Source organism: Larus michahellis, chromosome 10 (genome assembly GCF_964199755.1).
Source record: "Larus michahellis chromosome 10, bLarMic1.1, whole genome shotgun sequence".
Classification (NCBI taxonomy): Eukaryota; Metazoa; Chordata; class Aves; order Charadriiformes; family Laridae; genus Larus; species Larus michahellis.
In genome coordinates this window covers 18,541,926-18,557,890 of record NC_133905.1, presented here as the reverse complement: position 1 = coordinate 18,557,890, position 15,965 = coordinate 18,541,926, and the positions used below count along the sequence as shown (strand labels likewise).

General features: G+C 44.5%; 1 protein-coding gene across 6 annotated transcripts in view; it reads left to right on the top strand.

Moving 5' to 3' along the window:
* The window catches only part of LOC141749327 (6-phosphofructo-2-kinase/fructose-2,6-bisphosphatase 4), a 53,211-nt gene that overhangs the window by 11,949 nt on the left and 25,297 nt on the right, over positions 1–15,965 (top strand). For 2 of the 6 annotated variants that reach the window (XM_074602682.1, XM_074602686.1), the window contains exons 1-2: positions 4,760–4,923; positions 12,580–12,696. In XM_074602682.1, the coding sequence (XP_074458783.1) occupies positions 4,812–4,923; positions 12,580–12,696 (229 nt within the window). In that variant the 5' untranslated portion in view covers positions 4,760–4,811. Of the gene's footprint in view, positions 1–4,759; positions 4,924–11,725; positions 11,760–12,579; positions 12,697–15,965 lie in introns of those variants that run through there. The other 4 variants (XR_012589318.1, XM_074602683.1, XM_074602684.1 and 1 more) reach the window with 3 other exon arrangements.

Below are 15,965 nucleotides of genomic sequence, written 5' to 3'. Positions count from 1 at the left end.
GCTGGTGCAGTGTTTACAGCGTCACTTAGCTGTACGTTTCGGAGCTGTAAAAGCGCAGGAGTTAATTTTTCCAGGGGGATAGCCTGGGTACAGGCCAGCTGCTGCACCTCGCCGTGCTTAAACGAGCTTCCACCTCGCAGCGCCCGAAGCCCCTGCAGACCCCGGCTCCGGTGTCCCCAACCCCCCGGTGCCTGAGACCGGCCGCCAGGGGGCGCCCCCGGAGCGGCCGCGGGCGGTGCCAGGGCGCCACCTGGCGGGCGCGGCCGGAGCCCCGGCGTCCTGCTGCCCGCCGAGCGCCGGGCGGGGGGGTCTCGGCGGGGCTCCCCCAGCAAGGGGAGGCCTCGGACGGGACCCGGTGGGGGCAGTGACGGCCTCGGCTCCCAGTCCCCGTAGACATCTCCGGTTTGTGCGGCGTTTCGCAAGGGCACGGGGTGACGGCTCGGAACGCTCCCGAGCGTTGGTGGTTTGAGCCGCTCCGTCCCTCCCGGCTGACATCACACGCCGCTGCCGTAAACGCCGGCGGTCAAAGGGGGGCAATGGGAAGCTTCTGCTTTAGCAGCTTTTTATCTTGAAAATCGTCCTCTGTGTTTCAGGAACTTCCCAGAAAAAGCTTCCTTGTGCTTTGCCACGAGAACAGGGTCAGGATATTGTCGTAGTCTGGTCAGGGCTGGCACGGGCTGGATGGACGGGCCCAGGCCAGTGGTGTGAGGTTCACCAAGGCCAAGTGCCAGGTCCAGCACTTGGGTCACAACAACCCCATGCAGTGCTACAGGCTTGGGGCAGAGTGGCTGGAGAGCTGCCCGGGGGAAAAGGACCTGGGGGTGTTGGTTGACAGCCGGCTGTCAACCGAGCCAGCAGTGTGCCCAGGTGGCCAAGGCAGCCAACAGCATCCTGGCCCGTGTCAGGAATAGCGTGGCCAGCAGGACTAGGGCAGTGATCGTTCCCCTGCGCTCGGCACTGGGGGGAGGCCCCACCTCGAGTGCTGTGTCCAGTTTTGGGCCCCTCGCTACAAGAGAGACACTGGGGGGCTGGAGCATGTCCAGAGAAGGGCAACGGAGCTGGTGAGGGGTCTGGAGCACAAGTCCTGTGAGGAGCGGCTGAGGGAGCTGGGGGTGTTCAGCCTGGAGAAAAGGAGGCCGAGGGGAGACCTTCTCGCTCTCCACAGCTCCCTGAAAGGAGGGGGTAGCTGGGGGGGTCGGTCTCTTCTCCCAAGTAACAGGTGAGAAGCCAAGAGGAAACGGCCTCAAGTTGCACCAGGGAAGGTTTAGATTGGATATTAGGAAAAATTTCTTCACCAAAAGGGTTATCAAACATTGGAACAGGCTGCCCAGGGAAGTGGTTGAGGCACCATCCCTGGAGGTATTTAAAAGATGGGCAAATGTGGTGCTGAGGGACATGGTTTAGTGGTGGACGTGGCAGTGCTGGGTTAATGGTTGGACTCAATCTGAAAGGTCCCTTCCAACCTAGATGATTCTGTGATTCTATGAAACATCTCACATGCTTGATCTTGGGGCTTGGCACAGCGTGGGGACGACTCCGCAGCCATCCTGCTTAGAGAAACTGGCATTGTGACCTCTGGCTGTGTCTGTGTACCCTTTAGTCATTTCACAGGTATCTGTTGAATCTCCTGCACTGCAGAAGGGCTTGTTTTTTTGTGTGAACTGGTTTTTTTTTTGTGTGAGCTGTATCTGCTGTGCTCTGTGCGGCGAGGGCGTTGGCACCCAGAGGACCGGAAAGTCTTCTTTTCTTATTCCAAGTAGTGAGCCTGGTGCTGCCGGAGAGATGGTGGGAAGACAGGAGGGAGAGATGTTGGGTGATTTATGGATATTTTACAGGCTGTCAGGCTGTAAAGTGGTATCTTTACTAGGGAAATGAGATACGTGAAAGTGAGTTGCAGATATTGTGGAACTTGTATCATATGGTTACCACACGATACAGATGATGTACAAAGTAGGGTTTCTGTATGATCAAGCAGAAGCCTTGGTTCAGTCTCTTTTATTTGTACCTGACTCAGAAATAATTACCCCTTGCTGTATGCATTAAACCATGAGAGTTTCCTGTCTTGTCAGTCACTCATTTGAAAAGAATAACTCTGTTATTTGGCTCAAGCACGTTCTGTTTCTGTGCAGCAGTTCATTTTCCACGACTGCCTTTCCCCTTGACGCTTTGCCTCTGCAGAGGGGTGCGTTTTCAGGTAAGCTTTCTGCTCAGCGTGGCCCTGAGAGCAAAAGCTTTGCGTAAAAAGCCTTCCAAGGAGTAAAGGCTTATTTGTGGTTTCCCTGTAGCAAACAGAGCCCAGTCTCCAGCACTTCACCTGCGGGAACCAGCCCTGCTTCTCTCGCCTTTGCAGTAGGACAGTGGTTGATGACAATGTGATTGTGCAGGTGGTGATCTCTATCATTTATTTGGAATTGAATGAGCAATGTTTATTTGTTCTGTCTTTTTCTAGGAATTGAATGTAGTGCTCTTGAAAACCATGTTTTGAAACAAGACCTCAGGAGTGGCATGGTATTTCTGTATTTGCTTTTTCTGTGTCTCAAAGAGCCCATTGCTGCACTGAGGTTATAAAAACCCCGCAACTAACCCTTAAATAAGTTTGGTCAACAACACAATAGCATAAGTTTGTCATGAATCAAGCTGAAATCTTCACCTCACAAAAATAAAGGCTAGCAGGTGTCCACGCACACCTCTAATGTCATTACAAACACCTGGACAAACCCTTACCTAAGCTTCGTGCAGGTGACACTTCTTTAAATCTGCCCGAGCAAGAAGAGAGTTCACTGATGGTGTGTCTCATGCTTGGGGGACAAGACTTAGAAATGTGGTAATTCACACTCCAGGCCTCTGAAAAATGCTATTCTTATATGAACAGCATCAGGTCGTGTTTTCAGCTGCGAGGCAGGTGTGTGGGTGGAGTTTCAGTTCTTGTGCAGTGTGGGGATTTGCAGAAAGGAGGTACGAACTTTGTTTCTAGAGACTGGAAGGATTTCATACGTTTTCCACTCAACATATGCAAAACAATCCTGAGAAGTGCATTTTATAAATCGGCATTCCTGTTAATCTCTTGTTTCTGTTAATATGACATCTGTTGTGGGCTTGCCTGGCTTTCTTGGAGGCACGGTGAGGAAAGCTGGAGGGTGCTGGCGGTTGCATCCCCTCGCCGCCATGGGGAGGGTGAGGTGGGTACGTCCTGATGCTGGACTCGACCCTGCAGTCAGCCATCCATCGCGATATTCCGTCTGCGCACGGGAGACGGGCTTCCGGGATTAACCTGGAACACAGATTAGACTGTTCCTGCTCACAGCTCTTTCGGCAGCTGTTGGAAGTAAATACATACTTAATAGGAGAAAGCAAGAAGCTTTTAAGTGTTCAAAAACTCCTTCTCTTCGCTCCTAGTTTTCTGACCCTTGTAATGTAACTCCTATAAACCCTCTGCCCCTCCCTGCTTTGGCTATCAGCTCCAAACAAAATCAGGAAAAAAATGTTAGGGTGAAAATATAGTGCAGGCGCTGACAGTCGAAAACTTGTAATCAGTCTCGAAGAGAAGGAAATCAGCTTTGAAAAGAGGGAAGGGCAGGTCAAGCAAACATGGTTTTGGAAAAACAGTGCTAGCTCTCCTCAGGGTATCCCACCACATGTCTCTGAGAACTGATTTTTCTGTTGTTTAGAAAGCTACGGTTTAGCTTGTAATGGAAAAGAAAAAATAAAAATGATCCTCGGATGCTGAGAGTTTTACTGGTATCTAAAATATATATAATGTACTGACCTGCATTTGTATTTAGGCCAGTGTCGTAACATCCGAGTACTTGAGAGTGGATAATAATGAAAGTGCATGTTGCACTTTACTACTGTCTTTTCAGTGTGTTGCGTTAATCTTCTGTAAAATAGACAGAGATGCATGTAATAACGAAATATTGAGCTTTTTTTAGGACTTTGTTCAGCCCAGTTCATGAGCTGGGTTTCTCTGGGTTGTAAAAGTGATGTGGAAATGCGAGAGCGCTGGATGCTGTGTTTAGCCACACCAGGGCTCCTACTGCACCACGGGATCTTTCCAGGGTAATTTGAGTAGTCTTTTTTGGGAGCTAAAGATCACAGGATCATAGAATGGTTTGGGTTAGAAGAGACCTTAAAGATCATCTAGTTCCAACCCCCCTGCCATGTTAGAAACCTATTGTTTATTTGTGGTTTTCTGCATCGGTATTAATTCAGCCTTCAGGCCAAAATAGAGCATAATTGGAAAAATACATCAGTCAACGCATGACTTCTTAAAACACGTTGCGTGCTCCCTGGACACGCTAATTTTAAGGCTTTAAAAAAGGCCCCTCCTGAGGCGGTTCTGAGGCGTTCCCTGCAGCCGCTCCTCAGTGGCCACCCCCGGCTGTGCCCCGACCCCTTGTTTTTGTCGCCCGCAGGCACAGCCCCGCTTCCCTACCGCTTTTCCCGGGGCCGGTGCCAGCCTGGGGCCGGTGCCAGCCCCCCCTCGGCTTGGTGTGGAGACCCCATTTTGAAAAATAAACTGCGGGACGCGGGCTCACCCTGCCAGGCCGCCGCCCCCTCGGGGCCTGGGGACGGAGCCTCTCCCCTGAGGGAGCCGGGGCAGGAACCGAGGCGGGGAACTCCGTGTGGGTCTAAGGGCCCCGATCGGGCCGGGGACAGGGGGCGGCGGGGCCGTCGCTTCCCTCAGGGAGGGTGTCGGGGCCGCCGCTTCCCGCGCCCGGCCTTGCCTCAGGGGGCGGCGCGGCCTCGCCCCCGCCGGGCTGGGAGGCGGTGCCCGCCCCGCCCGCCGCCACTGCAGTGGGAACCGGGCGAGGATGGCGGCGGCGGCGGCCTCGCCGGCGCGGGAGCTCACGCAGAACCCGCTGCAGAAGACTTGGGAGCCCTACGACAACGGGCTGCCGGCGGGGCACAGCGCCCAGCGCGGCGGTGAGCGGGGCGGCGGGGAGGGACGGACGGATGGATGGAGAAGGGGTCTGCCCGGGCCGCGCTGTCGGAGCCCCGGCAGCTGTCAGCGGCCCCTCCTCCTCCTCCTCCTCCTCGGTTGAGCCGGGCCCCGTCCCCGGGGGCGGCTCGGCCTCAAGGGGGTCGGGGTGTGAGGAAAGGCGGTAGGGCGCCGCCGCCCTTGTCGACCCCCGCTGAGCTCCAAGCCCTTTGCCGGGGCTTTAAGGCGCCTCTCGCCTCTGGTGCGAAAGGCTCGCGGAAAGGTTGCCCCCGGGCCGGGGGCGATGTGGTGGGGACCACCGGCGGGTCTGTGGGTGAGACCCCCCGGAGCGCCAGGGGAGGCAGAAGACCCCGAAGCTGGCGGGTCTGTGCCCGACGGAAGGCGACAAAGCCGTGTGGGAAGAACATTGTCTTCTCAGGGGCTTTTGTTGGGTTGGTTTTGTTTTTCTTCGCCCCCCCCCCCCCGTCTTTTAAACGTTGTGGTTCCAAGGAGCGTTTATATTCCGTATATTCTTCTTGAAGGGAAGCTTAAAAATGTCACTGTATTTTTTTTTTTTTTTTTCTTACAAGGCCAATGCTGCATCAGGCCATCTGTTGTATGAGTTAATGGCTTTCCATATTTTGAGGTGCAGCCAACCAAGTCATCAGCCTCTGAAGACTTTGGCTGTGGCGTTGTTTGTAAACCGTGGTTTATTAACAAACTTTGCCTCTTTTTTTTTTCTCTTTTTTTTTTTTTTTCCGTTACTTAAATAACTGAGGTTTGGTACACGGCAGTTTTACGGACAAAAGGGCCTTTGTGGTGTGGAATTGTTTTTATTTGTCATGCAAAGAGGCAGGGCTGACAGAAGGGGCTCAGGGCTCTGCTGCTGCTCCGCTCTGGCCCTGCTTTGGTCCAGCCCTTGCTAAAAAAAAAAAGCCTAAACATCCTTAGTTTCTGCTAGGAAGCAGGTGTGTGCTTCTTTGTGAACTGAACTACTCCAGTATCTGTAAAATAGTAGGTCTTAAGAGGAGATGAATGCTGAGATAGGAAAAGGGTCAGAAAGTGTGTGTAATTGCTAAAGAGAATGCTTAATTTTGGCCTTAACGTGGCATCTCTTTTCCAAACAAAATAACATTTGTTACAGCTTTGACACAGACACTGTTTTACAAAAAAAAAAAAAAACTCAGAAGAACAAAATTGCATATTGGTCACGTGTAATCTGGTGACATACAGAGTCTTCCTGGCAGAATTATTTAGCTTCTCTTGACTATAAACTAACTTTAAAAAAAAATATTTTACATACCTGTGTTGAGAGGTTTTTTTGCAGGATTCTATAGTTTTTGATGCCCAAGACTCCTTACAATTGAGAAACCTTCTTGCAAAAAAACCAACAACCCAACCAACAGATTTGGAAATACTTCTAAAAATTTTTTTGCTTTTGCGCGCATTGGTTCTTGCAGTATACCATAGTATAACTACAGTCATTTGTGATACAGACACCCTAGAGAGGAGCAGAACTTACTCTTCTTTGACAAAACCATCTATCTTGTTTCAGCAAACTGAGAACAACAACTGTAATTTTTCCCTTGCAGGGGGGCTGCAGAGCCCTTTATCCTCAGATTTCCATGTATCGTGTATTGCCCCATGTTCTGATGAGGCAGCACGACCTGCAGGCCCTGTAGCAGCTCAGGATGGACTGCCCAGGCCATGGGTCATTTGGGCAGTGCTGGGTTGACCAGTTCTCTGCTTTTACAGATATAACTATGTCAAATGTTACTGTTCAATACAAGCTCCAGTTGGAAGTGGATTTCTTGTTCTCAAGAGTGTCTTTCCAGTGGAAGCAGTGAAGCTAATTGCTCTGATGTCTGCTGAATTTCTAGGCTAAGGGACATGAACTCTTTTCAGTCTCCTTTGGTTGGGCTTTTTCTTTCCTCATTTATGCTGATGACCTTTAACAGCGCTACTTTTAGTCTTACTTTATCTTTCTAGAAGGTGGATGAGCAGAATCGTGCACGCTTCCAGTTGAGGACTTGGCAGATCCCTCTTCAAAGGGACTTACCCATGTTAGCTGTTTTTTGTGTGATTTTCTAAAAGTTGTAGCAACTGCATTTATCTGGAGAAGAAATCTGGTTAGCTGTACCAGGGTTCAGCTGTCACAGGGCTTTGAAGAGCTAGTTCTTTTAGTCTGTGCATTACCAGGTCTTCAAGGAGGAGTTCTGGCTGAGTGCAGCTGTAACCCACTGAGCTTGTACTGCTGGTGAGATCAGTAAAAGGAAGGTAACTCTTCTAAATGACCTCCCAAAGACAGACCTTAAGTCAGTAGAAATGTACATTTTTTTTATTAATAACTGCCACTTACCTTTTGTGGTCTTTTGTCAAAGGTTTTGTAAAGAGGTTGCAGTAAAGCTACTCTTGGCATTGGATGTCAGATTGCTTCAGGCTCTATAAATCAAGTGTTGGGCTACAAACATGGACATAGAAAAATAAATAGCCAAGTATGCTGTAGTGAAAGTTGTTTTGAGAGCCTGGCAGAGGATGTTTGTAGAGTGAGAGATAAATAGTGAACTTCCTGTGTTTAAACATTATTTTTCCCCCAACTGCAGTTAATGGCTTTGTTTCCCTAAAGCTGCTGGAATTTGGTCTTTCTAGAAATTTTTATTTGCTGTTCATACAGCAGTATGAATGTACATTGGGTCCCCCCCCAAAAAAAAATTATCAAATGAAAATTGAAGATTATCTTTGCTCTAAAGAAAGAACTCTACCCTGTGAGCTCATGCTGCTTATGTGTATTTGTACTCCCAACCCTAGGAACTGAAGACGGAGAAAGCGAATGAAGTAATGACAGCACCCAGCTGTAGCCTGAGGATCGGGATGTATGATGGGGCCATTGCTGGTGGCATCAAAGCTGTAGGAAGCAAATGGTAACCCCCAGTAAGTGGTTGGCAGAGCTGCTAGGAGCTGGTGGCAGGAGGCTGGCTAGAGGACAAATATGAATTCTGAATCCCTCGTACCAAGGTGATTTTAGAAGCTGGTGACTTGGGCAAAAAGAGGAGAGACAAATTGGAAGGTGATGGACTTCTTCAGGCATAGGAGCAGGATGCTTTTTGGGAAGAGCAGGAGAATGGGGAACTCGTCCTGGCGGGATGCGGAGGAGGGTGTCTTGATTGTCATCATTATCAACAGGAAAAAATGGATTAGTAATAGTTAAATTGGGTAAGTGATAGGGGAAAACATGTAGGGCTAACCTTATTTGGAACAGTGGTTGTGTTGGCTTATAGTTAAAGATATTTCTGTATGAGCCTCTAAATAGTACAGTGATTCTGGAGAACAGGCCTTGAGTTGAAGGCCATAGAAACAGCAAGAATCCTTCGTAAACTTCAGATGGCTAACCGTAGCAGCTTGATACAAAAAGCATCTGACCTTAAAAGTTGGCTTAAAAATTTAACGCAGATCAGGAAAAAACCAAAATCTCATTTTGAGTGAAAAGAAGGGACAACTGATAATATGTTAGGTAGTAGATGAACTTGAAAAATAGCAGCTGTTGTCTCTGATTTCACAAGATCTTGTAGGTTTTGAGGGCTGATGAAATGCTGCACAGCTGATGTAGGTTGTTCAGTGTCCCAGTTTGGTTTCACAACCTTCTGCATTTTGGATTATTTCACAATAGGGTTTAAGAGGCAAGGAATGAGCATGTAGTTTCTTCTTTTCCTTGACTGAGAAGTTTTAAACTTTAGAAGGGTAGTCAGTCATAATTTTACTCTGAGCTGCAACTTGCTGTGTTGTTCAGTAGCATATAAGAAATTTTTAACTGGGATAATGTATTTGCTGAAATTGCAATATTTGATTTTAATGTGCTTCATCACTGGGCCATTTTCCTTCACTGATTGGTATTTTCTGCGTGTTTTTTGTGTGTTCCCTCTAAGTGAGGGGATGCAACATAATATTTCTTTTTGATGCTGCTGTTATAAACATGCACTCTTGCATGCATATATTACAAACATGTATTAAAGAAAAAAACTGAGTAAAGTCATAGAGCGTCTTTAGCAAATGATGGCATACAGCCCTGTAAGTTTTGTTTTGCTGTTCTGAGTGTGTATGTTCCTCTAGCAAAATCAGTGTAGATAGCACATCCACAGGTTGGGGCTGTCAGAAACCCTTAAGAGTTATATATGTGAAGCAGTACTAAGAAATGAGTTTGCTTTCTCGAGACTTCTGGAGGTAAACCAGACAATGAGCAGTAAGGAATTGAGAGAAAGCTGTGCTTTGCTGTCTACCTTGGTTCTGCAGCTTGCACCCGTATAACTACTTTTGTGCTGCAAATTGTTCTTCATATAAAGTGAATGCTGGTGAGGTGCTGTGAAAAGAGGAGTTGTGCTGTTGGGAAAATATTAAACTAAAGAGGCTTTTTAATTCCAAGAGTTAGATATGTGTAACTTGTGGTTTGTTTGTCGTTTTTTTTTTTTTGTCAGTCCACATCCTCATGTCCAAATTGCTTACATTTCTTCAAAGGAAGGTGTAAATCTTGAGACTCTAACAATTTTAATACTGTCATTGGAATGAATGTTCCTCCCCACTTACAGCAGGTGTTGGCAATGTTTTGTTGAGAAAGTTGTGGTTCAGATAAAGTGAAAGAAAAGGAAATTATTTTTAACTTTTGAGAACTAGATACCTCGTCAGATGGTTTAATCTCGTCTTTTTTACTGAGCTAATGAGCAAAATTAAGCCTTGTTAATGACACAGGATTGTAAGGAAGAAAACAAAAACCTTTGTTTGCTGTGCTGAGTCTTATGCGTGTTGTTGAGAATGCTACACTGAGGTACAGAAGAAATAAAATAGTTGTTTTGTGTGCTTTTATTTTTAGTCTTGTCATTTAGCTGTTTTGGCCAGCTAATGTTCCTTTGTCTTCTACTTCCGTATGCGTAGGTGCCCTTGTCATGAAGTGCCACCTGTGTAAGTGATATTAGACTGCAACCACCGTTGGCCATCTAAACGAGAACACTTTTTATTGTCCCGAAATTTAGATTGCGAACTGGCATCTTCTTGTTGAAGACAAGCACTAATGGTTGGTATATGCTGTAGCACTGTGCATTGTGTAGTGGTGTTTCCAGGGCTATGGCATTATGGAAAAGCAGAGTGTTTAAAATAATTGGAATCAGTGGTATTTCTCCTTTTGGTGTGCAGGGCATCTGTCTTACTGGTGTCTGGCTTTAAAGAGGAAAAGCTCTCTTGGTCAGCCTGGCACCTGATCAGAATAGGATTGCAACTTGATTGGATCAGCAGATAATTCCCTTGGTTTCTGCTATATGGTCACAAGCTAAATAGCAGTGCACAGAGTAATCGGAATAACAGATTAGGCAGGCATGTTAAACTGTATGCATCGGGCTCTCTTACAGGCACTTTTTGCTAGTTTTTGTACTTTCTTTGAGGAAATTCATGTAAAAATGCAAGTGAGGCCAGACTGGCACACTAACTGCTTGGCAGTGGGAGGAAATGTCCCTCTTGCATGTTGTTGTAGCTGTGTTGATTCGCTCAGCGAGAAGATCTTGTACAAACTGACGTAGGCAGTAGGACTTCACTTAGAGAGCGATTGTCGGTGTAACCTGTGAAGCAACCATTGAAGTGGGTTGTAGGTTTCTTCACAGTAGCTTCCTAGCCTTTAGTTTTGCAAAATGGACTTTTGCTCCAGTATAGATTTTTTCATTACATTACCAAAAGACAAATGTCCTGTGAGAAGGCTAAATTCGTATGGCTCAGCCCAGGAGGGGAAAAAAAAATAACGAGGTGATCTAGTAGTTAATTGGTAAATTTTGTCCGGAATGAGTAGGTAAGCCTGTTTCAGTTAGCACAGTTCCTTGCAGAGCATGTGGACCTGGGGCTGTGTACAGATCCTGGTTTGTCTTTTACAACTCTTATTGCACAGCTTATATTTGAAAATAGTTTAAAACTCGAGCTAGGTATTTCAGTTGAAGAACCTTTCAAACTGTTGTTAAAGAACAATTTCTTCTCTTAACGTTTCAGGGACTCAAGGATCTCTCTCATTTCAATATTTTGTTTTATTGTCCTTAAAACTAGAAACAAAGTTGTTAAGCTTAGTAAGCACTGTACTCTTCACTTCAGAGATGTTGTTTCCCCAGAGCCTTCCTTCCTCCTCTTGGAGAGGGGGTTCACAGGCTTGAATTTAGGACAAAGAGGAAGAGGGGTGAGAAAACATTATCCTTCTTGTTTCTAGGCTTCTGCACAGAGGAGCTTACTCTGAGGGCTTTTGTCAGTGTCCTTCTGGAGACAAGAACATGTTTGGATGGATCTGTTTTGGTTTGTGTTCAGTTCCTTGTAACTTTAATTACATGGAGCAGTAGACTGTTTCATGGGTTTGAGGTTAGGTACGGTTTTGCCTGCTCTCTCTCAGGAGAAGTGGTGTATTTTTTTAATGGGTTTGGGTTTTGGGTTTTTTCTTTTCAATGCACATTTTAAGAAAGTGCATCTGTCTTTGCTAATCTGTTTGTTCTTTTTCGATGGGTTTGCTGTCCGGAGTAGCTGTGCCAGATTCACGCAAGTAACTTTGTGGGATGCGACTTTGTCAATCTGAAGGGTGGGAATCTCGGACAATCAGTGCTTTGTACAACAGTTTAGTTATGCCTTACGGTGTAACACTGAGATTTAGTCTTTTGGAGTGAATTGACTCCTCTATCAAGACACTGAGGAAATTGAAGCACATGTGGATTGTATAGAAATTAATTTTTTTTGAAATAAGGGGTGGAGGGAGACGTTGATATCTTTGCGCCACTTTAATATCTTCTTTCTTTTTAGGCAGTTCCTTGTAGCTGTGATAGATTCATGCAAGGTATCCGTAGTTTTGTGCCATTAAAATGTTCAAAAACTTGTCATTTGAAAGGAAATGCCTCAAAGTTTTCATTTTATACATATAACTCCTTTAACTCCCTGCAGTGTTGGGTTTTTTTAATTAAGCACTCTGCCTTTGATTAACAGTATTTCTGTACGTATATCTGTATATCAGATTATTGTACTTGGTTGCATGGAGTACTTGCTCTCTATTCCTAGTAACCATCAAAGAACAGTCAAAATGAACTCTGTTTCAAGACAGATTTTTGTGTTAATAATATTTAAAGGAGAAATAATAAATAGTGAGTACCGTGTCATCCTATAACATATAAAGTGGCATCTGTCATGCTTGTTTCGCTCTAAACCAAGAAAAGGTTGAGAAGTGTTGAGGTCTTGTCTTAAAGATTTTAAAATTATCAAAAAATTGTGTACACCTTGCTATTTCCTTTCAATGCAAGCACTGAACTGAGGTACATAGGGATGTAAGATGTCAGTGTCCTTTCTTTTGTTGTTGGTTTTTTATGTTTTAAAACACATATAGAGATATGTAAGTTTCTTGTCTTTTGCCTGTGTACAACTTGCGTGTCCAGTGTTGCACTGTCACTGACTTGCCTTTCCAAAATTCAACACAGCATAAGAAACCTGGTTAGGTCCACTGTGCTCCTGAAAAAAAGCCCTGAAATAGTGAGACACGGTGCACGAGCTGCTTGAACGGTCACTTCCTCGGAGAGCACACGGGTTGTAATTTTCCCCTGCAATATAAGCCTTTGCTTTGTGGGAACATTAATGGTAAATCCTAGTTTTCTGTTTTTCTATTTCAGTATGTATGACCAATTGCCCTACTCTGATTGTCATGGTGGGTCTCCCAGCAAGAGGAAAAACCTACATCTCGAAGAAGCTGACACGCTATTTAAATTGGATTGGAGTGCCTACAAAAGGTGATGGATTTACCTTTGTTTACATCAGAAGCGTAGTGCAGATGTTAAGTGTTCTATAAACCTAATTCCCAGTGATCTTGTTGCCCAGTTTGACTATTTAAAATCTTTCTACTTTGTCAACCTATTTTTAAGCAATAGCATATGCAGGCTCTCTCTTCCTTTGAGATGGTAATTAATCAAATTCTGGTGATTGTTCATTTACCTCCTTGTTCTGCCAGGTGCCTACATCAGCTTTTTGCTCTTGTTCCCTTAACAATTTGGTTCTTCAGCTTTTTTCCCTCTTCTTTTTTTTTTTTCTTTTTTTTTTTTTCCCTTTCTTTATGTGGGTGAAAGGGAATCTTGTTTTCGAGCAAATGAGCAATCAGCACTTCTGGGTTAAAGTTCTGACTTCTCCGTTTTCTTTTCTCTGCGAACTTTGTCCAGTGTGTAATTCTCTGTGTAATTCTTTGTTTAACTGCATTTGTGGAATGAGTTGCAGCTCTTTGAATATTGAGAGTCCAAGGAACTGAAGCAGCTACTTGTTATCATTCTCTGAAGGACTTTACGTGTGTGTTTTGAGGGGGAATTGATGGCTCAGATCAGTTATCCCAAGGACCTGGTTGACATACCTCATTCCTGAGCTCGTGTGGTATCTTGTGGGCCCCAGCTCAACAAGCAAAGAAGATCTAAGTCCATTTGAAGTTCTGAGCAGCAGTCTCACCCTGCCATCTACTCTGGCTCTGTAGAAGAGAAAGGCCGCTTTGGAGTTCTGTGATTCCGTGTTGGGTGCAGTAATGGTAGCTTTATAGTTATGAGTAGTTAATCATTTAAGTAACATTAAACATGTTAGATTGTACTAAAGGCTAGACTTTTGGCTGGATTTTCAGAGATGTATTTCCTAGTAGCTCTAAGAAGTCAAGATGAAGAGTTCTGGCCTATGTTTAAACTGCCCTTGGATTCTAGGGTATAGCTTTTGGAGTTGGTGTTTTCTTAACTTGTCTAAAATTTTTTTTTTAGATGAGATGTTATGGAGGATATGTTATATTGTTTGAGTAGCAGAGTTTTCAGGATTTAAATTGGCTGTTCTCACACAGGATCACCCTCCTGATGAGCAGTATCAGATATCTAGGGACTTCAGTTTTATCCGTTACGTTGGAGTAATAGTCTAAATACACTAGCTTATATCCAAGCTAATAAAATGTATAATATACATGTATATAGGTATGTATATATGTCATTGTGTTGAGTGTTTTACTATGTGAACTTAGAAAAGCAGAAAGCACTGGATAACAAACAAGATACCGTCCACATCTGGCTCATGTTTGGTTGAATGTATCCCAAATCCAGTTAAACAAGTAGGGGCAGTCTGCTTCAGTTACAGGAAAAGTTTCTTCGGCTACTGTGAGCAGTACATCAGAAAATATATGTGCCTGCGCTCAATAAAAATAGTTACAATATCACTGCCTAGTTTTATGTAGTTTCTCATATACAACATAAAGTTGCTATATGAGCTTCCATCCGAGGTTGCTGGTTATGGTTTGTCTTTGTTAGAAAGCGTGACTTGGGATTTTCTTGGAAACCACAGACCCTTCCTGTTGTTTGTGTCATCAGTGATGCAGTTTTACTGAAGCTGAAATCAACTTAAAATACCTCACTGACTGAGGGAATAGATGACACATTGCCTAACGATTTCAGTTGATTGGGACTGAATTGGTACGTGTAAGTGTCGAGTAGCCCCGAGTAGCTGTTACCCTTTGGCTCTTAATGTCTTAAAATTAGTGTCTGCTTAGTATAGTAAGTGTTCTTATTCTCTGAGACAGATGGTTAAAATTAAGAGGTTATGTAAACCAGAGAAGAGATAAATGCCACCTTTTCATGTACATTAAGCCAGCTGGAGGGTTCAAGAGCAGAAGGTGGAGGTAAATAGCCCAGGATTGATTTTAGTTGAATCACGCCAGCCATCAGTTCTGTGTTTTCTTTTATTCCTTCCAAAATCCTCTGTCGTTTAGAATGTGAAATGGTTAAAAGTACAAAAGACTTTTGTCTAGGCTTTTTGAAGGAAATGAGGTCAATTAGATGCCTGAATAGAATTGTGTTGCAATGTGGTTTTTAGATACTAAACTTTGGGAAGCTTTTTTGAATAGTTCTGGCTGCGTGGTAGTTGTGATACCAGTTAGCTTTGTGAAACTTTTCCACAGGGGCGGATGCTAATAATAAGAGCTAAAGATCATCTCAGTAGATAGCGCTTTTTCCTTTGCTGTGCACGACCCTCTTGCAGGAACTATTCTTCCTTATGAAATTAATTATTTTTGATTTTTAAAGGGCTATTGCCTGAAAACAATGACCATCTGAACTTCTTGCGTGTTCTGTTTGTCTTACAAAGAACCACCTTTTCATGTAGCCAGTATGGACAGTGCTCATTAAACCTGTCGCACAATAACCTGGATTGTACTACAATCCGTGTCATGCAGTTGACCACAAAAAAATGACATCAACATTGTTGAATTCATACAAAACTTGACTTTTGGGGGGATAAACAATATTTACTTCTTTATCCTCTCTCCCTAGTCCCAACAGCAATCTATATACAGCAGTTGATGGTTGAGCTCTCTTATCCTATGTCTCTTTTCTTAATTACGGCTCTGCAGTTGTGTCTGTTGCTTCTTTTCTTCTTTCCAGAAACAAAGTCTGGCAAGTAGTTACACCTTGGCAGCTTCCCAAACAGAATATTTCAGTTTGATCTAATGTTAAGAAAAATGCGTTGCAGTTCAGCAGAGAAAACGGATAGGTCAGAAATAAGTTAAACATTAATTGCACTTCAGAGACCTATTTTCAGAGCAGTCAAATGAAGTTAATTAGGATACAGTGTCATTGCTGTGTGGCAAAACAGAACTGCCTTGCCCTAATTCCATATCCGATATTGTGACACGTGTACAGCCATAGACCTGGACCTTTGCCCAGATAAGGAGTATTTTTCTTCGACCACTGTTAAGAGAGCACAGTAAGATTATGTTTGGTCGTTATGCTGATTTGATTTATTTATTTATTTATTTATTTTAAAACTCAAGCATTTTTTAAATAAATGGAACAGGGGGTTGTGAAATAGTGTGTGCTGATCCTTAAGGAACAGAAGTATTTGAGCAGCGTTATGAAGAAATGTTCCACAACTTTGTTTTGTTTATCAAAAGCAAGGTTGGTTGGTTATGTTTAGAACTCTTCCTCACTTAAATAAGAGCGGAAGGTTTTGGGAGGTGCTATCAGAATGCTGTTTCATTGCACGTATACACAGA